At 32.9% G+C, this 21,473-nt stretch overlaps 1 protein-coding gene across 1 annotated transcript in view; it reads right to left on the reverse strand.

Annotated features, from left to right (window-relative positions):
• LMTK2 (lemur tyrosine kinase 2) overlaps positions 1–21,473 on the reverse strand; it is a 104,540-nt gene that overhangs the window by 13,580 nt on the left and 69,487 nt on the right. Inside the window, exons 7-10 of the mRNA XM_052000719.1 lie at positions 15,465–15,598; positions 10,652–10,736; positions 9,246–9,367; positions 1,198–1,347 (exon numbers count right to left, since the gene is read on the reverse strand). Of these exons, the coding sequence (XP_051856679.1) occupies positions 1,198–1,347; positions 9,246–9,367; positions 10,652–10,736; positions 15,465–15,598 (491 nt within the window). The remainder of the gene's footprint in view (positions 1–1,197; positions 1,348–9,245; positions 9,368–10,651; positions 10,737–15,464; positions 15,599–21,473) is intronic.

The raw sequence follows: 21,473 nt of genomic DNA on the forward strand, positions 1-21,473 counted from the left end.
ATTAGTTCTTTATGGGAACTTTCCAATCCCAAATTCATTAAATTAAATTTAGACTTAATTGTAGTTTTCCACTAAAAAAAAAAAAAAAAAACAGACATTATATTTGGGAAATGATCTTTTATATTTTAAGTGGATTCATTTCAATTTAGGTGAATTTTGCATAGACAAGTATTCTTCACTTATTCTCCTTCCAATAAAAAAATAAGCAACGATAAAAATTTTTGCCATGTATTATTCTTTCTGAATAAAGCATATAATATAGATTGGGAGAAGAAGAAAGAAGGGAAACATGGGAGAACACAAAGCCCAGGGGTAACCATCAGTTAAATCTTTACAGGTTTTAACTAACCAAAGGTAGTATTTTAAGTTATAGTTTAAGATCATATAGCAAACAACCTTAAAGATTGTTGTTCAAGTCTAATATTGGTAATGTTACAAAGGATAGGTTAAGATAATCTCATGAAAAAGAACATTCTTTTTGTATAAGCCCTTTATAATGTAATTGACACAAATCTGTTTTTTAATCTCAATTTTTTATATACCAAAAATGTGTCTTAGAAGGGACCGAGATTTGAATCTAACTTCAATGCTCTGTTGCTAGCTCACTAAGTCAATTAAGTTCTTTGAGATTCAGTTTCTAATTCATAAAGTGGGAACAATTCTTTTAATCAAATCTTTTAATTCTGTTAATTAATAAATCTTTTTAATCTTTAAAACAAATCTTTTAATAAACAATTATTTCACAGGGTTACAAGGAAAATAATTTCTAATTCCATAAAATGCCACATAAATATTATAATTTTAACATTATTCTGAATTGCCTTTTATTTTTATCCAAAAAGATAAAAGATAATTAAAAGATAATTCCCATTGTTTTTATTTCTGATTATTTCAAATTCAAGTTTCCTATTTCATTAACAGATTCAAGAATGCCGAGAAATTCAACAAAATTTACAATCTCAAGAAAAAACCATATCTTGTGCTTTAAAGAAAAAAATCAGTTAAAAATAGCAAATAGAGTGTTAGCTAGCTTTTTAATGGATAGTGATGTTGAAAAACTAAAAAAAAAAAAAAAAAAAAAACCTATATATAAAACAGTGGCTTTTCACAACTGTAATTCTCCTTAAATGAACATGATGGGACCACATTCAGACCAACTAATTATTTGAAAGCTAACAAAGTAAAACCAAAGGTTACCATCTTTCTGAATAGGGCTGCTCCAGCTGTGGTTTAGGGAGCTTTGTGTGTCTCTCTTTTATGACCTGCTGGAGAACTTCGACATCAGAAAGGTGTGCATAAGGCTGAGCACCATGGTCAAAGAGTTCCCAAAGTGTTACACCCAGTGACCTAGAAAAGGGAAAAGATGAAAGGATTATCATATTTTTCCACAATTTTTTTCACCTATATCTCTATATGGATTAGACAAGTTGTATTTGGACATTTTGTCATTTTAAACTTTTTTTTTTTTAAGTTACACATCAAAATCCCTCCATACCAACAAAATTGCAAGGTTTCTTGATGGTTTACACTAAGTCATAAACAATGAATAAGAATTCATGACAATCCTGGACCTAGCATCACAATAATATTACCATGAACAAGAGTGTGAGTTTAGCACATTTCCTCCTCATTGTTAATATGTGCTTTGATATATGAAGACGACACTACTGATTCATGCTTTTTTGAGGTGTTTTTCCAGTAGCAGGGATAGATTTGCACTGATCCATTTATACTTCCTTCCCTATTCCTCCTTGTGAACAACAGGACACATTTATAAGATGACTGATTGGTCATATTTAAAGGTATAGTCTGTAGTATGGAACAAAACAAAGCCAATTGAGCCCATACAAAGAAAAAACCCAAGACCTTAGGGTGGTAATTTTTTGTTTTAGGAGCCTTTTTGAGATCCATAAAACTTGTGTGCATCAGGCTGCTTCTGCTCTCAATTTGCTGTCCTCCCCCACAACATGCCTTTCCTTTTCTGGAATCTTTCATGCAGGAATGTTCTATGCTCCCTAGACAATCCATGATGTCTTCCTGTCTGTGACATCAATAAACAAATCAGATGTGCGAGCCTGATTCTCTGTCACTCTCTATAAGACCCTATTTCCCAACTCTGTTTCAGAGCCGCTCTGTTAGGCTGTCCTTGTATAGGAGTGCAGTTCTACTGCTGTGTAAAGGAGGCTATCACTTCCCCTACCAATTAGGTAGAGATGAGAGCTAGAGCTCAATGATCATTGTCATTTCTCTAAAGGACTCTCATTGAACCCCTTCCTCCTGCTGCCATGGCCTGAGAAGAAAATACTGAGATACAGCGACTGCTAAAACTATATACATTTTGCTGCTTCTGCTTCCTCTGGTGATGCTCCTTCCTGGATCATCCCTTCAATCTTTCCTTGTATGAGTTAAAATGTGCCAAATAAAGGCCTGTAGCTTTCAGTATTGCTGTCCAATTTAATTTTGTTTTTGAAAAAATTTTTTTGGAAGCCTCCTATGTCTCAAAGCAATTCTAACACACTAGGATACTTACTTTCATTAACATGGTTCTGTTCCCTCGCTTCCCTTCGCAGTATTTTTAAAAATTACATGTAAAAACAATTTTTAACATTTTTTTAAATAAAAAATTCCAAGTTTGGCTAAGATTACAGGAAAAAAATGATAAATGTTAGAGAGAATATGGTAAAAGTGGGACACTAATGTATACTTGATATAGTTGTGAAATGATCCAACCATTCTGGAGAGCAACTTGGAACTATGTCCAAAGAGCTATCAAAACTGTATATACCCTTTGATCCAGCAGTATTCTCTACTGGGTCTGTATCCCAAAAAGATCTTAAAAAAGGGAAAAGGACTCACATGTACCAAAATGTAGCAACCCTTTTTGTAGTAGCAAGGAATTAGCAATTGAGTGGATGTCCATCTGTTGAATAATGGATGAATAATTTATGGTATATGAATGTAATAGAATATTATTCTATAAGAAAGGATGAGCTAGCTGATTTCAAAAAGACTTATATGAACTGATGCTAAGGGAACCAAAAGAACAAAAAGAACATTGTGCACAGCCACAAGAAGGTTGTAAGATGATCAACTGTGATGGACTTGGCTCTTTTCAACAACAAGGTGATTCAAGGCAATTCCAATAGGTATGCTGGAAAGAATCATCCTCGTCCAGAGAAAACTATGATCTGAATATGGATCAAAGCATAGTATTTTCCCTTTTTAAAATTTTTTTGTTTATTTTTTCTTTCTTTTTTCCTTTTGATTTGATTTTTCTTGCACGGCACACCCCCAGTAACAATGGCTCCCAATCACTTCCAGGATTAAATAAAAAATCTTTTTGATGTTCAAAGTCTTTCATAACATGTCCTTTCCCTATCAATATTTCTAGACTTTTTACATTTTACTCTCCTCCACATACCCTATGATCCAGTGATTTGGCTCCTTGCTTGTTCCATGTACATGACACTCTCCTTCTGGCTCTTGGCATTTTCTCCAAGTCTGGAATACTGTTGTTTCTTCACTTCTGCCCCATGGCTTCCTTCATGCCCCAGTTAAAATCCTATCTTCTATAGGAAGCCTTTCCTTAACCTAATTAATTCTATTGCCTTCCCTCTCATTTCTATTTATCTGTATACAAGCTTGCTTATACACAGGCTATTATTTAACATGTTGTCTCACCAGTGGGTTGTGAGCTCCTTGAGAAGGAAGATTACTTTTTGTCTTTCTTTGTATCCCTAGCACTTGGCAAAGTGCCTGGCATGTAATTTATGTTTTTTTTAAAAATAAATTAAATTAAATAAACATTATTTAATTAATGTTTATTGACTGGTTGACTGACTACTGTGTGTTTCACACTGTGCAACTAGATGTTTATGAGGGTGAAGGATAAAAAATTTAAAAAAAAAATATGATAGTTCCTTGATTGGAAGATCTTTGAAATCCCATTAGGCAGAACAATAAAAGGTCACACAATTAAAAGTATTAAAATGAATACATTTTAGACTTAGAGGTGCTTTAGAAGGATGGTATGGGGAGACATCTTAGAGGATACAGACCTTAGGACAGGCAGGATTTATGTGGGCAGAGAAAAATGGTGGATATCCCAGAACAGGAATGGGGAAGAAAGTATAAACAAAAACATGGAGATGGAAATGGTATCTTCTAAAGACCATGAGAAGAGGTCAGACAGATCCTTGAGGGAATTTAAAACAAATAATGGGTAAGGAGAATGGGGCCTATTTACAGAGAGCCTCTGAGCCTTGGAAGTAGGACCTGCTGTCCCACTTAATTCTCCTCTTCTAAACTCTCTGCAGTTTAGCTTGACATCATCACTAAATTAAAACTGCGCTCTCCAAAGTTAACAATGAGGTATAGTAAAAGGCAGCATAGCATAGTGGATAGGGCGCTGGACTTAGCAGTAGGAGGACCTGAATTCAAAATCTATCTTAAACATTGTTGCATATGATTCTGGATATGTCACTCTGCAAATTACTTTTCCTAGGTACAGGCTATACAATGCCTATAAAGTCTTTCTAATTCTCAATCTATGATCCTATGATCTCTTCAAATCTAATGACCTTTTCTCAGTCTCAGTTTGTTACCTCTAATAGAGACAGACTCCCAAATCTATATATCCAGTCTGTATTTTTCTCTTGACCTTCCCGTTCTGTAGCATCAACTATTAGGTATTTTAAATACAATGTCCCATAGATATTTCAAACTCCAACATATCCAAAACAGAAGCCGTTCTCTCTAATCTCTGCCCTTCCTCTTTCACAACTTCAGAGCAGTCTTTGACTTTTTACCCTCATTCCACATTTCTAATTAGTCACTAAATCTTGTCATGTCTACTTTTAAAACATTTCTCATGTTCTATTGCCTTTTTTATCATTCACACAACTACCTTTTTAGTTCAGACTCTCCTCATTACTCACCAAGACTACTAAAATAGCCTCCTAATTGATTTTCACAATTTGTCTTTCCTCACTCCAATCAGTTTTCCTTGAAGCTCCCAAAGTGATTTTTCAGATCTGACCAAATTGTCTATCTTATTCCCAAGTATTCCTTATTTCCTTGAAGATCAAATATAAACTCTTCTGTTTAGCATAGAAAGCTCATTACAACCAGGTTACTTCTTACCTTTTCTGCTTTGTTGTGCATTATTCTCTCTCAACACACTAAAGTTCTGGCCATACTGCTTACTGGTTGCTCTTCACCCTGACAGTCAGCAGCCTGCCGCCGAAACTTTTGCTTAGCTGTCCTCTACAGGAAGCTCTCTCCTCATCTCCATCTTTTACAATTTCCTCAGTTTCCTTCTAGATCTACCTTCTAACCAGTGCCTTCTATTCCAAGATTACCTTGTATTCATTTTGAATGTGTTTTGTAAAGAGGTGTGTGTGTGTTTGTGTGTATCATCAAAAAAATTTTCATCTTTTGAGATATTATGAAAATCAATCTTAAAAAAATCAAAATAAAATTCTCCTAGCTCTTCCAAAGATTTCTTCTAGAGGTAATTTGGTAAGGTCTGTTCTTCATAACTTAAATATCTGCTTTATGGTACATCAGGCACAGAGGTGAGTAAGTACAAACATAGTGTTCTTGGAATAAGCTGGTTTGGCTGGATTTCATGCTGACTGCTACAATTTCCTTTCCTCCTCAAATGCTTTTCATCAAGAGTATTACCAATTCAGAATTTTGAAGCTCATTTGAAAAATACTGAAAAGATGATGATGAAGATTCCAAACAATATTTTTGTTCTTGGATTTTCTATCTTTCAGTTGTCCAAGATGATGAAGGGTTATAGGCTAAGACCTTTTCTTGATTCTTTTAGCCTCCTCATCACAGCAACTGTTTTACATCAATTATGCATCTCTAAGAAATGGCAAATGAGAGTTAATCTTTATTTTTATTTAATTTTATTTACTATCCATGTCCCCAGGTTGAAATGTAGAAATTCAGACATGGTATAATATCCTCACCTTTAACTTATAATTTTGTATTAACTTTGATTTTGTTCTAACCACTCCCTAATCTAACAGCATAGAGAAAACCAATTCTACAATGATCATTTTTTTTGTTCAGATGTAGTCAATTTTCCTTTTTATGAATGCTATTTGGCTTGCAGGTATAGCAATTTTCTCTTAATGAAAAACATATCTATGAATATCTATAGCAGGAAGCTTCTGGGGAGTTTATAAATCTTTTTTCTGTTTTTTTTTTTTTTTTTTTTTTTTGAGGTCAGACCTTTGTTTCTAACATAGGTTTTCCTGTTTTATCCTGTGTCTAGTTGTTTTGAAATCAGTAAGTGTGGATGTATATGATAATTAATTTTGGGGTACACTGTCAAATTCTACATAGATTTTTCTGTTTCTTCTTATTCTGCCAGAGATTTAGAGCACAAGCTCAGTCTATTTGCTTATGCTCACTCAAAGGCCCACAAAGTGAGATGAAGTTCTCACAGAATTATGTTTATTGTTGCCTTCTGGAACATAATAAAACCAATAATCCTATCATCTCCCTTATTTATCATTTCAAGAAGAAAATCTGTTAGTCATTCTTCCATTTATCTTCAACTTCTTTTCTCCTTTCATTTATACTAAAAATGCCAGTGATCAGTTCCTTTAACGGTGTTTCATCTCACTGATTCCTGGACAAAGATTTTATTTTAAGAATATTAAATGAATTAATATTTGTGAGTGACCTTAGAGCTTTTTGATTCTTTTTGCTTTACATGACACATTAATGTCTCCTGATTCTCATCTCTAAACAAAGGAATAACTACACCATTAATAAAAATGTTATTGCCATTAACTTCTGAGATCTGAAAGCTGAATGACATTTCAGGAAACTTACTAAGCTCTGATTTCATACAAGTCCAAATGGAAAACATTAAATTTTTTACTGAGAAATGTTTATAAAGTCAATCTGTTTATGATGACTTATTTTTAATAGCAGCAATAATAATAATTTTTATATAGTACTTCAAGATTTGGAAAGCACTTTACCTATATTAATTATCTCTTCTAATCTTCACAAGATCCCTAAAATAGGTGCTATTAATACTAGCACTGTTTTACAGATGAGGAAACTGAGACTAAGATGTTAAGTAACTTTCTCAGAGTGACAATGTCTGAGGAAGAATTAGAGCTTAGGTCTTTCTGACATAAGTCTAGTGTTCTATCCACTACACCATTTTTTTTTTTAACATATTTGACAAATATATTTGAACTATTTACTATTTTATTTTTAGTTAGAAAGTATATCAATTAGAAAAAAATAGCTACACATTAATTCCATTAAGTAATGAACTCTTTTCTGTTCAATACTTCTTTTTATTGACAAATGCAGCCAAAGATAGAAGGCTTATAAAAAGTACAGATGACATGAGAGGACAACTTAACATATTGGATGAAAGAATCAGGATTTTGACATGAGGAAAAAAAAAAAAAACAACAGCGGATTGAATTGAATATCAAGTTCTAGGCTTGGGTTAAAAATATCAACTGCAACAGAATAGGATGGAAGAGGACAATATGTGAAAAAGATTTGAAGATTGTAGTGAATTACAAATTCAAATGAATCAACCAAGCTACTAATTATTGAGGTGAAGTATTAACCCCACCATAATTGGGCACATGTCTAAACTGGAGTGTTCAAATAAAAAAGTGACCAGGATGAAGCAAGGGTCTGGAAAAGTGTTAAAGAAGCTATAGTTCTTTAGCTGGTATATACAAGTCTAAGCAAGGGAACATGAGGTGTCATCAAATAATTGAAAAGCAATCATGAAAGATAAGATTTGCTCTGCTTGACTCCTCCCTCTCCCCCACAAAAAGAATTAGGAGCAATGTGCAAAAATTGTTTATGGAGATGTATTCTTTTCAGTTCAACATGAGGAAACATTTCCTAATCATGAGGAATATTTACAGGTACAATAGACTGCCTTTAAAGAGTAAGATACCCCAGCACTGGAGATTTTCAAGGGGTGGCAAATCGCTTACTTGTCAGGGTCCAAACGATTAGACAAGATAACCTCTGCAGTTCCTTCCAACTCAAATTAATTAAGTTGACATTTATATAGCATTTACTATGTGCCAGACACTGTGCTAAGTCCCTTTATAATTATTAACTCATTTAATCTTTACAACAATGTTGAGAGATAGGTGCTATTATTATCCCCACTTTATAAAGAAATGGGGGCAAGTGACTTAGGGTCACACAGCTAGTAAGTCTGAGGTGTCTGAGGCTAGATTTGAAGTCAGATTTTCCCACTCCTCCAGTGTTTCAGTCAGTGAGGTGCTCCAAATCCTCCAAATGCCTACTATTTGCTGAGAAGTATTGTCATAAATCTAAGGCATAGTTCCTATTCTCAAAGAGTTTATAACTGAGCAAGTATGTCTGCATCAAACTCTAGCTATCTGCTCTGTATATATATAACTTTGTGTCAGAGTCCAAAGGAATTACAAAGATTAAAAAAATATTCAGTTTCTACCCTTGGACTTTATAATTTAATAGTGGTACTGCAATGTACATTGCTGTGGGAGGACAGGAGGGAGAGGAGTAGAGGGACAGAAAAAAGCCTGTTCCTGTAGTGGTAATGCAGTTAAGTTTAGGGAATTCCCAGTGTATATACAATATACTCTTAGAGAACTGCCTGGGGCACTTAAAGGCCTTCTTACTTCCAAAGTGAATTCTCTATTATTATACAATGTTTTTAAATTCAAAACTAAAACAATTAAATGTTGCCAACATAAAATTAGGTGCAAAAATGAAAGTTACAATTTTAAACTTTATATCCTTGGAAAACTACTTTATCTTTCAAGATTTTTCCTTTTTAGAAATAGATATCTTAAATTACAAAGAACATTCAAAGGAGTAATAGACTGCTATTATAATAAATATTAAACAGAAACCACCAAGCTCAACTATATTCCATTAACTAGCATTAAATACAGCCATTAAAATCTCACTTGCTAGCACAGAATCATTTAATATCCACCTCCACATTCACCTTCAGCTGAATTCTATTATTTTGTTTTTAAAAAATATGTATTCTGGGAAAGTAAAAGAGATGAAAGAAAACTGCTATAAAATTTTCCAATCAGATGAAGGATAATCAAAAAGTTTTCTTCCCATATTCTACATGACCCAGTTTTCTTCTTAAAAATGCTAACAGTCTTATTATTATTATTATTTTTTTTGCCAAATAAAGATACATAAGATGACAACTACAAATAGTTACATACCAGATATTACTAAACTTTGTTTGATCTGCAGTTAGTAATCTCTCTTGAAAGCTGGTTACCAATTCTGGTGCAGTCCACCGAAGGGGAATAATTTTATTATCATCTGTTTCAATATAATCCGCCTATGGTGTTAAGACAAAGAATATGGGAAAACAGAATTCACTTTTTAATGCACATCATAACTTATCTAAGAGATATTTAACATGAACTAAAAATGCCTGTATAAAAAAGAGATGGGACAAAGTGATATATTTTTTTTGCTTTTGAAGTTATAAAAGAACTTTCCTAGGATGAAAGATAAATAATGATCATCTATGAAATCCTCTGATTTCTAAAAGTTGAATGGCTCTGAATGATCTTTAATTCCTGAAAAATGATGGCACATAATATCTGGTGTATGAACTCTCCCCAGTCATACAACAAGACTATTTGGGTATAAATACTGGAACTTATAGTGTCAGCCATATATTATTTTATCTATGTAATTTATATGTAAATAAACAAACAAAATAGAAAACTATCATCAGGGTTAGGTTCTGAAAATTAAAACTGATATCCAGAAGGGAACAGAATTAAACTAATTTTATTGGCTACATGAAGAAGTTTATATATACAGTGTTAAATACTAGATGCTACTAAGATCACAGTTTCAGAGATTTATAACTGGATCTTAGAAATCATGTCATTTTATAGACAAGGAAACTGAGGCTAACAAATGTTAAGGCACTTGCCCAAAATCACACAGGGAGTTAAGTGGAAGGACCAGTATTCAAACCCAGGTCCTTGGATTCTATAAAGTAAGGGCTCATACTTTGGGCTCAAAGTAATGGAAACATTACTAGGGTGTCTTTTCTTGTAATAACTTCAGTAAAATGTTGCTATTATTTTTAAATAAATTTCTATATCAAAATGCAATGTTAGATTTGTAAAAACTATTTCTCTAGAATACTGATAATTTATTTGTTGACAATTAATCAACATCTATCATTACAGGGAAATTTATATTTCTTCCAATTCATTTTTTAACTTCTGATCTTCAACGTAAAAAAAAAATCCCTGTATAAATCAAAAAATTAGGATAATAATAATAAAACTTATTGTCCATTCACTTATTTAAAATTTCTTATTATTCACAAGAAGGAAATATTACATTTCCTATGTAGAAGTACATCATATTCTGGAAGAAATTCCAGATGCCAACTTTGACTTTATCCTGTCTCCCCATTTCCCCCACCCCCTTTTAAAAGCCAAAATAACCATTAAAATAATTAGACCAGTAATTCCCTCTTATTAAAAATTACATCAAGACCAAACCTGCATTGAACAAAGAGTGCTATTTTGTCAACATAAAGGTTATTATTCTTTGAAACTGAATTAGGGGGAAAAAATCAAAACCTCTAACTTACCTTGTATTTGCCAAGTCCTATTTCATAGTCTCCTATTTTTACATTTAAATCAGAAGTGAGAAAACAATTCCGCAGGGCTAAGTCACTGGAAAAGAAAACAAAAGAAGAACTAAACAAAAGCAAGAGAAAGGTAAAGTCAATTTTGTGACAAAAATCAAGGACCTGACTAACATAGGTCTGACTCAATTCACTGAATTAGAGCAAACTAATTAAAAAAATTAATCTTTGTACAAAGAGTAACATGATATTGTTATCTTAATGCTAGTATCTTCTGTTTATATTTCCATTTTATCCTGTATGTATATATCCTGTTTGTCCACAGATGGCTACATGCTGTCTGCCCCATTAGATTGTGAGCTCCTTGGGAGCAGGGCCTTCTTTTTGTTTTTTTGTATTCCTTAGGGTTAGTACAGTGTTTAGCACAAAGAGGTGATTAATAATGGCTTACTGAGGAAGAAAGACTTGATTAAACATTAGAGTGACTGTAATGATAAACTTTAATATTAATTTTCAAAGCACTTTATGAATTTATGAACATTATATAAGTTATGTCAGCTGTACTGAGTTACAAAGAACTAATTTATTTTACTGTCCAAGTGAAACATATATATTAAAATTTATTAAATTCAGTCTGTAAGACTAAAATGCCGATGAGTTGCTAATGTACATTAATAGAGTTTAATTTATTTTACTAATGAAGTCACAAGTCCAAACAAATCCCCAAAACTAAGTAGTCAAAGGAATTTCTAGCAAGTTACATTTTAATCTTCTTAATATTAATTTAACACTAAATTAAGGTGTATCTCTCTGGTAAGTAATTTGCATAACACTGAGACTCAAATAAACTTTTTTTCCCCTAATGAAGCAATAATCTACTTAATTTTTCCCTACTATAAAATATAACAACATAACAAGCAGAAGAAGAGTGGAGGCAATCCCAGGCATATCAAACACCTTCCATTTATATAGCACCTTAGTTTGCAAAGCACTTTATATTTCATCAGATTCTCACAACAATCCTGGGAAGTAAGTACTATTACGATTCTTATTTTATAGCTGAAGAAAGAGAGTTAATATGTTAGATGAACTGCTCAGGGCCACACAAGTAGTAAAATGTGAGACTGGTTTTGATTCAGATTTTCCTAATTCTAGACCCAGTACTCTATCCTCCATATCACCTGGCTTCCAAGAGTAGCATTATAACTCTACAAGCAATGTTTGGGAGATGGCAAGTGGTCAACTTTGGCTGTATATGAAGGGGGATATTATGAGATGGAAGTTGAGAAGTAGGTAGTCACTAAAATCATGGAAGGCCTTTTAAGGAAGGCTACAGAGAAAGGACTTCATTTAGATGGAAATTTGTTATTCAAAGTATGTTAAAGGACAGGTCAATTCTCCGAGGGCCTCCACAGCTGTGAATCATAGCATAGCAGCTGCAGGACAGCCTTTGCTGACACAGGTGTTGCAAACTGGGAATGAGATAAATTGGAGGCAGAGGGAAGAGGAAAGAGGTCAGACAATGCAACTGCCTCTCAGTCAGAGAGGTCAGAGAATAGCAACTGCCTCTCGGTATCCTTGTATTATCCTCTCACAAGAGGATGTCCTCCTGTAATCCATTTTTCAGGTCTGGGTTGGATCTCCCTGTGCCACTGTCAGGTGGCTCCTGTGTATTCCAACAACTCCTATGTATTCCAACAAAAGTAGAATTAATTTGAGTTTTTCAGCAGTGTAGTTATGGGATCAATTTTGTACGTTATGGAGTAATTTGTGAGCGGTATATAATTTGGATTTCTATTTGCCTGGCTTATTTTTCTTCTACCTTCTATCAAGTTTTCTGAATTCCAATTCTTCCTCCATTACAGTGCCAGAATGATCTTTCTTATTTATAGATTTGGTCACGTCACTTCTCTATTCAAAAACCTTCAGAGGATCCCTTGTTGTCTTATAGGTAAAGTTCACTCTTGTTTGGCATTCAAGACCTTTCCCTGTTTCTAGGGTATCCTATTTCCTCCTTTTCATCTACTGAATTCCTTCCTATATTTTGTTTTCCTTGATCAATATAATGATTCCCCTCTAATGAACTTAAAAATATTATGGAATAATGGAAAGAGCTGTGGAAGTCAAAGAAATTGGATTTGGCCACTAAGATTAATGATTGCATTGGTGATCCCAGAGAGAAGGGGGGAATGTAAACCCAGAGGCAGAATGTTGAGGAATGAGTAAATAGTATGAAAGTGTAGGTGGGGAATACAGCCTAAAAATTCAAGAAAAGGGAGAAAGAATAGAGGTTTTGATGGGAAGAGAGTTAATGGATTCACTATTCTCAGTAAAGAAGGAAGTGAACAAAGTTATCTGCTAGGTGCATGAGGATGAGCCTGGGCAGTGAATTGATGCAAAAGTCGTTTCTTTCCAGAGAATATATTTCAAATCTTAATTCATAGAGGTAGTATAGACTACCAATTCCAAGCAATTTTTAGGCAGACAAATATATACATATATTTTCTGTCTCAAAATGTGACACAACCTATTATGCCCAGAAAGAAACAGAGATATTGAAGGAAATGTATTAAGCCAAGAGAACAACCAAAGTACTTCAACTGCTTGAGACAAACTCACAGAATCTATCAAGGCATTAAGAGATCCTTTCAAATAACCAACCCAAGACTTGGGGGTTGACTGGGAGAGGGGCTCTGAACAAAATGAGATATCTAGACTTAACCTCAACTAAAACAGAACATTTAAGGTCAAAGTAGACTTGGATTTATCTGACATTAGGGTAATGCTCTTAAAAAATCTTGAGAATTAGAATTCACCAAATTTATAAGAATAAAAGTTGTAGGCAAATGCTCTTATTTCTCACATTCTATTCTAGGTCAGGTTGAAGCAGTGTGATGTTAAGAGAGCAAGACTTGAAGTAAGAAGTAACATGGGTTGAATTCTACCTCTGATGCTTCTCAGCTGAGTGATCCTGGGTCATTAAGTCATGTAACCTTTTTGAGGTTACAAGGGATAGTAATACAATGTGCCTTTGCCACATGAATGTTGTGAGAATCAAATGAAATCATATATGCAAAGCACTTTGTCAATCTTTTCAGTACTATGTAAATGTTAGTTGCTATTATAATTTTGAAAACTCAAACCTAAATAAGTTAGGACCAAAATATATCAAGCAATATAATACAATGTACACTTGTTCTATATATGTACATTTTAAAACTAGCAAATATGTTTAACTTTTAATAAAGAAAATAAGTTGTCTTTCTGTAGTGCAGTTTCCTTAAAAATCAAATTTTCCTTAGCATCTATGCTCAATCTAAGAAAAAGAAACAAATATATATTTTTGCACATTTGATATGTTTGTGCTGTCACATATTCCTAAAGCAAGATGGCCCCCACTTTCACTGATGCAATGAAGAAATTACTTCTTCACTCAATGGGCAGCCCCTAAGATACTAGATTTCAATTGTGAAAGTAAAATGGTATAAAAACAAACTGCTACAGGCTTTCTGATTTAAAATTAACAACTACACAAATTATTTAGACCAAAGCTTTATGAATACATGAATCCTTAGATTATTTTTAAGTGAGAAAAATTAAAGCAAGCAAGAAAAAAAAGTAGAAAGTCAAAAAGAATGCCAAATTACATGTGTAATGATGAAAACTCCTGAATGAAGGATGTGCACTAGTAATATGAATGAACTCCTATACTTTTCTAGTTAAAATATCTCTAATTACACACCAGGAAAACTTTTAAGGAAAACAGTCCTTAATATTAAGTGTGCATTTATACTAAGAATAACACTTGATGCTTAACAATTTATGACAGCTAAATAACTTAGTAACCTTAATATTCTCAGTTGAAACATTCTGGTAATATTATACTATTAACAGTATTAAACAAAACCCTAAAAAATTAATTCTTCCAGGAAAAAACAATCTGAAGATTTAACAATCTACATATTTAACAACTCTAACTATAGAACGTATATAAGTGGCTAATGTGCAGATAACAATATAGCGTATTTATTACTGCATAATCTCAAATATCTTCTAAAAATGACATGATGGAATTTTAATAATACTCTGCTTGAGAAAATTCGAATTTAGGGAATGTTAAGTCCAGACTCTTGGTCAGTGAAGGATAGGAATGGTATGGTACATTAAGATAGCAACAGCTCTGGGAGCTAACAGGTTGCTGTCCTTTGTAACTAAAGAAGACCAAGATGACATCACTATGCTGGGATTAATGCATAGTGTGTCTGACTGGCTGACCAAGCCAATTTAAGCTTAGAAGACTCTATTACATCTTGGGCACAAATAGTTTGCATGAATATTTGGAGTGGAAATGTCTCTAAATTTACACATTTGTTCCTTTTATGCTACTTACAATGTAAATGATAAACTCTAAATTGCACAGATTGTGACAGTTATAGAAATAGGGAGCCTATTGAATTGGTTACATCAAGAGGCATTTATTAAGCACCCACTATGTAAAAACTGCTGTTGTAAGCAATGAGAATACAGAATGAGAAGATGTACTTTATCAACATAGAAAATAAACCAAGTGATGAAATGATGTCTGTCAAAGAATTTAAAAATGACAAACATTTGTTCTGGAACTTCTCAGTATAACAAATATTAGCAAAGAGACCAGCTTACAGTGAAAGATGCAGTTTAATCTCAAATCATATTTGTGGACTGAAAAATTCTTCATTTTGCCATCTTTATTAATTATGTGTTTCAGTTAAGATAACTTTTGTAGAAAACTAAATATTTCCCACAATGCAACAGTCCTCAAATGAGAAGATCTTACCTATGCACAAAGTGATGTTTGTGCATTATGGCAAGTCCAGCAGCAATCTCACAGGCCATTCTCTGTAGCAGCATTATTTGTGAGTCTCCCTTAATATGTTCCTGCTCACTGCACAAATATGCTTTTAGGTCACCCTGAAAAAAATAATTGTTAACATATATTACTATTTTTGAATGCCAAATATGTCCAAGAGATATTTAAAATGAAAGCAGCAACTAAACACATTACTTGATTTACATCAATGAATAAATTTATTAGTAGTTATAAAATAAAGGAACTTAGGAGATTCCAATTCATTGTCTTAAGTTAAAAATAATGATTCTTACAAAACACAATTTAAGTATATCGTACTTTCCTTATAAGTATTACTAACCATCATATCACTTCCTTCATCCAAGCATGTGAAATAATATAAACACAACAACAAAAAACAGCTCTGCATTATTGAATTATTTATATTGTAGTTCTGACTTTTAAATCAAACTTGAGAAAACATAGAAATATAGATTTATGGATCTGTACTTAGTCCACTCCTCATTTAACAGAAGAGAAAACAGAAAATGGGAATATACAATTAAATTCTGGTTTATAATTTATTATTGATATCTTCATCTTATCTTTTCCTCCTTTGCCTTTCCTTATAACAAAGAAGAGAAAAAGATGGAAAAATGAACAGTTCAGAAAAATTAGCCAACATCAAAAAAGTCTGACACTACTAGTAGTAGTCCTTATCTAAAGTTCCCACCATCTCTGTTAAGAGAAGAAAATATCAATATATATGTTAAACCTATGCAATTCTTCTATACATATTTCCACAATTATCAAGCTGTACAAGAAAAATCAGATCAAAAAGGGAAAAAATGAAAAAAGAAAACAAAATGCAAGCAAACAACAACAAAAAAAGATGAAAAAACTATGTTGTGATCCACACTCAGTCCCCATAGTCCTCTCCTGGGTACAGATGGCTCTCTCCATCACAAGCCCACTGGAACTGGTAAGGTAAAGTTTTAATAAACTTACAAAACTATGTTAAGAAGTTAGTAGTAATCCTTAGTAGAAAAATAATAACTAATAAAACCACAGACAGGCTCCTTTTTTAATAGTGCTATAGTTTTTCTCCACAATATTCTTTCAAGTTAAGACATTCAACATTAAGCAGAATACAGGGCTGATTCTTTATATGCCAGTTTACTGCATATGGCAGTATACTGCCAATACTTAAATCTATAATAATAAATTTGGTTGATTGTTTATAATTATTTCATAACCAATGGAATCTAGAAGGAAACAATTCTATGTTTAAAAGGACTGAAATGATAAAAGTCAGCACAAAGTCTTTGGTTTCAGTAGATTTTACACTACAGTATTGGTTCATATTGGTTTGTTCAATTATGGAAATGCCACGATTTTATTCAAATTTTTCATTCCTTCTAAAAAAATATTCAAGGTTGTCCAATTACAAATTTTCATTATCATTTAAATGAAACTCCCCCTTTAATATCTATGCCCCACAAGTATATTGTTTCAGTTTTAAAAAGAGTAGAGGGGTTGAAAAGATTTTGGAATTGCATATTCTATTTTGAAACAGTTTTTATACTGACCAAATAAAATGGGTATTTAATGATATATCTTCTAGATGAAAATCAAATACCCTAAAGCTATTAAACCTGCCATCTTCAATATGTGACTGTAGAGGGCAGCAAGCAACTATGTTAATATATTAGGGGCAGCAACATGTTACTGAAGATTTCTTTAAACTAATTTTTATGAATTGTTTGAAATATATTGAAACACCTTTTAAAAAATCTGGAGAAATAAAGGGAAATTGTTCTGACTTAAATTTTTAGTATGCTATACTGCACTAAGAATTTTCAATCTAAAAACTGAATAGGAAAAAGATGAAAATGAAAGTTTCATCATTATTAAACAAATGAATACTTTGTTCATCTAGTAAGTTTGCTTTAATTATAATTCTAAATGTACAATACAGGTAAAGTGACATTTACAAAGTAATTCAGAATGTACATATATCCCCACCTAATGTACCTGTAATCATTACTACACTTTTTCCCCCAAATTAAGTGGTTTAAAGAATATCACATATGGCAAAATCTTTATTAGAGTAGACAAAAAAGCAATTTGATATAGGGAAGCAGGATACAGAAGTATATATATGAAACAAATGTGAGATCATAAATATTTTAAATATTCTAAGAGAAGCCTTTACATACATGAAATTTTTGTTGAGAAAATTTAGTTTAATTTTTTTTTACAGTGAATTTGTGGTGGCAGAAGAGTCAGAGGATATAGAAATGAGTTAATTCATTAAAGAAAAGCTAGTTTAAGATAGCTTACTAAAAAAAAGAAAAACAATGATAAAAAGTAAAATGCAAACAGAAATACAAAGTGATGGGAATAGGATCAGAGATGTAGCTTAACCTCAGCTTTTGGGATAAGAATTCACTATTAGACAAAAACTGCTGGGAAAATTGGAAACTAGTATAGCAGAAACTAGGCATACCTAACACTGTATACCAACATAAAGTCAAAATGGGTTCATGATCTAGACATAAAGTATGATATTATAAATAAATTAAAACAACATAGGATAGTTTACCTCTCAGATGATTTCTTTTCTTTTGAAAATTATTTATTTTTATTGAAGCTTTTTATTTACAAAGCATATACATGGGTAATTTTTCCAACATTGACACCCTTGCATAATCTTTTGTTTAAAATTTTCCTCTCCTTCCTCCCATCCTCTTCCCTAGTTGTCAGGTAGTCCAATACATGTTAAATATGTTGAAATATATGTTAGATCCAATATATGTATACACATTTATACATTATCTTGTGCAAGAAAAATTAGATCAAGAAGGAAGGAAAAGAAAACTGAGAAAGAAAACAATGCAAGCAAATAACAGAGAATGAGAATGCTAATGTTGTGGTCCACATTGTTCCCACAACTCTCTCTCTGGGTGTAGATGGCTCTCTTTGTCACTGCACATTTCTTGATGTAAGTCTCTCCAGGCATCTCTAAAATCATTCTGCTGGTCGTTTCCTACAGAACAATAATATTCCATAACATTCATATACCATAATTTATTTAGCCATTCTCCAATTGATGGACATCCAATCAGTTTCCAGTTTCTTGTCACTACAAAAAGGGCAGCCACAAACATTTTTGCACATGTGGGTCCCTTTCCCTTCTTTAAGATCTTTGGGACATAATCCCAGTAGTAATACTGCTGGATTAAAAGGTATGCATAATTTGATAACTTTTTGGGCATAGTTCCAAATTGTTCTCCAGAATGGCTGGATCCATTCACAGATGCACAATGTATCAGTGTCCCAGTTTTCCCACATCCCCTCCAACATTCATCATTATCTTTTCCTGTCACCTTAGTCAATCCAACAGGATGATTTCAGACTTACATGAATTGATGCTAAGTGAAATGAGCAGAACCAGGAGATCATCAAGTAAGGCAATAACAAGACTATGATGATCAATTCTGATGGACGTGACTCTCTTTAACAATGAGATGATTCAAACCCATTCCACTTGTTCAGTAATGAAGAGAGCTATCTACATCCAGAGAGAGGACTATGGGAATTGAATGTGGACCACAACATAGCATTTTCACTCTTTCTGTTATTGTCTGCTTGCACTTTTGTTTTCCTTCTTAGGTTTTTTTCCCCTTTCTTTCTAGATCTGATTTTTCTTGGGCAGCAAGAGAACTATAAATATGTATACATATATTGGATTTAACATATATCTTAACATATTTAACATATACTGAACTACCTGCCATTCAGGGGAGGGAGTGGAGGGGAGGAGGGGAAAATTTGGAACAGAAGGTTTTGCAAGGGTCAATGTTAAAAGATTACCCATGCATATGTTTTGTAAATAAAAAAGCTATTAAAAAAAAAAAAGCATATAGCTTAGCTCAGAGAACTTGAAAAAGAAGAAACTAAATGTCCATAAACCAAAAAAACACAATTCAAAAATTTTTGTAGGGGGAAGAAACTATCAAACACTGGCTACACTAGCCAGGAGAGCTTTTTGAATCTTCATGTCATCTCTTCTCCCCACTTACAGAGTTGCCACCTGATTGAGACTTTCATCATCTTAAGTCTCTCACCATTTTAATCTATCCTTCACATATCTCAGATGTTTTCTTAAAGTGAGGTCTGACAAGATACTTCCTTATTCAAAGAACTTCAGTGTCTCCCTATTACATTCAGGCATTTAAAGCCCTTTCCACTTTTCCAATCTCCTTACACTTTATTCTCTACCATATACTCCATAATCTACTGCTCATCTTCACTTTCTGGTTTTCCAGTCTCCCTTCAAGACTCAACTCAAATCCTACTTTCTGCAAGGCCTTTCCTAACTACCCCTAACTATCTATTCTGATTATATCATGCTTGTACTGTCTCCCCATTAGAAGGTGAGTTACTTGAGTGAAGGACGATATCCTCCAGTACTTCCTAGTTCTGACATCTGTTACTTGTGTATCCTCAGGGAAATCACTTAATCTCTCTAGAGTTCAATTTCCTTATCTTAAAAGGAAGTCTCTACCAGCTCAAAGTCCTATAATCCTATGCAGAAAATTTTTTTAAAAGGAAAGTGAGATAACTTTGAACTGGAAGGATGATAGGTTTGCAAAATGAAGAAACTTGAGAGTCATGGTTTGGTGTAAAGGGCTACTTAACAAACCTTTACAATCCAGTTCCAATTACTTTCCAAGCTTACTACAGCCAAACTGGACTTCTTGTTCCTTATACATGACATTACACATCTTGATAGTGTTGTGTACATATGACTGTTGCATTTACCTAGAATGCAATTTCATCTTACTCCCCTAGAATGCAATGCCATCTTATTCCTCCTTTTTAGAAATGCTATTTTCCTTCCATACTCAGTACAAATATCACCTATAGAAATTCCTGCTCTCCCTAGCTATCCTCCCTACCTTCAAACCAAATTAACTTTCTATTCATTTTATATATGCCTATGTATATAAATTATCTTCCCTGGAAGAATGTGAGTTCCCTGAAAGCAAGGACAATTCCATTTTCTCTTTTCTCCCTAGTCAGGGTCTCACACCTGTGAGAAAATAAATACTTGTTGATTAAGTATATTTCAGCTAAAGAGTGTTCATTACACAAAATAATGGGAAGAAAAATGAAAGCAAAATTCTATAGCAGGGTTTGTATATATTCAAAAAAACAAGATTAATGAATCTACATATAGATACAAAATTAAAAAAAACAGAAGACATTAATTTTATTCCTGGATCCACAATTAACAGTGTGGAGTTAAGACAATCTTTTTTCATCTGTTTACTCACCTGTGAATCAGAAGTAGTATTTACACTATCCATTTCACAAAAATGTTGTAAAAATAAAGTGAAATTTTGCATTTGCTTTTTCATGCTGGAATTCTATGTGCTATATATAATATTATTATTGCTCTGGTATCTAGTACATTATTTAATAGTGATGAAAAAAGGAAGAAGGAATTCGTGCTCTGGGGATTTTGAGAATTTATAATCTTAATTTTCAAAGTATTATATACACAGATTTATATACATATTTATGATAGTTGTCAAAGTAGTAAACACATTGTTTGGATATGTAAAAATCTGCTTAAATTACTGTGTGGGGAGGCAAAAGAAAGGAGGGTGGAAAGACAAACCCAACATTTTGAAAAACAAGATCGCCAATGCAGAGTACGTGTTGGAATAGTCTGAAGGGTAAGTCTGGGGACATCTTGTTTTTATCAAGTGAGTTAAATTAAATAGTTCATGGAACACAGGTTAAGAACCCTGGAAAAGAAATTCCCCCACAATAGAGAAATCCTAGAAAAAATCAAAAACAAAACCAAAAAACTATAACTGGATTGGACCCAAATTATGTTCATCAAGTCACTTTTCTTTGGAATACACTATCCTCAAGACTGATATTATAACATTTAAAACTGTATCAAGAAATTTAAGTGAAAAT

The sequence above is a fragment of the Antechinus flavipes genome, chromosome 1, assembly GCF_016432865.1.
Source record: "Antechinus flavipes isolate AdamAnt ecotype Samford, QLD, Australia chromosome 1, AdamAnt_v2, whole genome shotgun sequence".
Classification (NCBI taxonomy): Eukaryota; Metazoa; Chordata; class Mammalia; order Dasyuromorphia; family Dasyuridae; genus Antechinus; species Antechinus flavipes.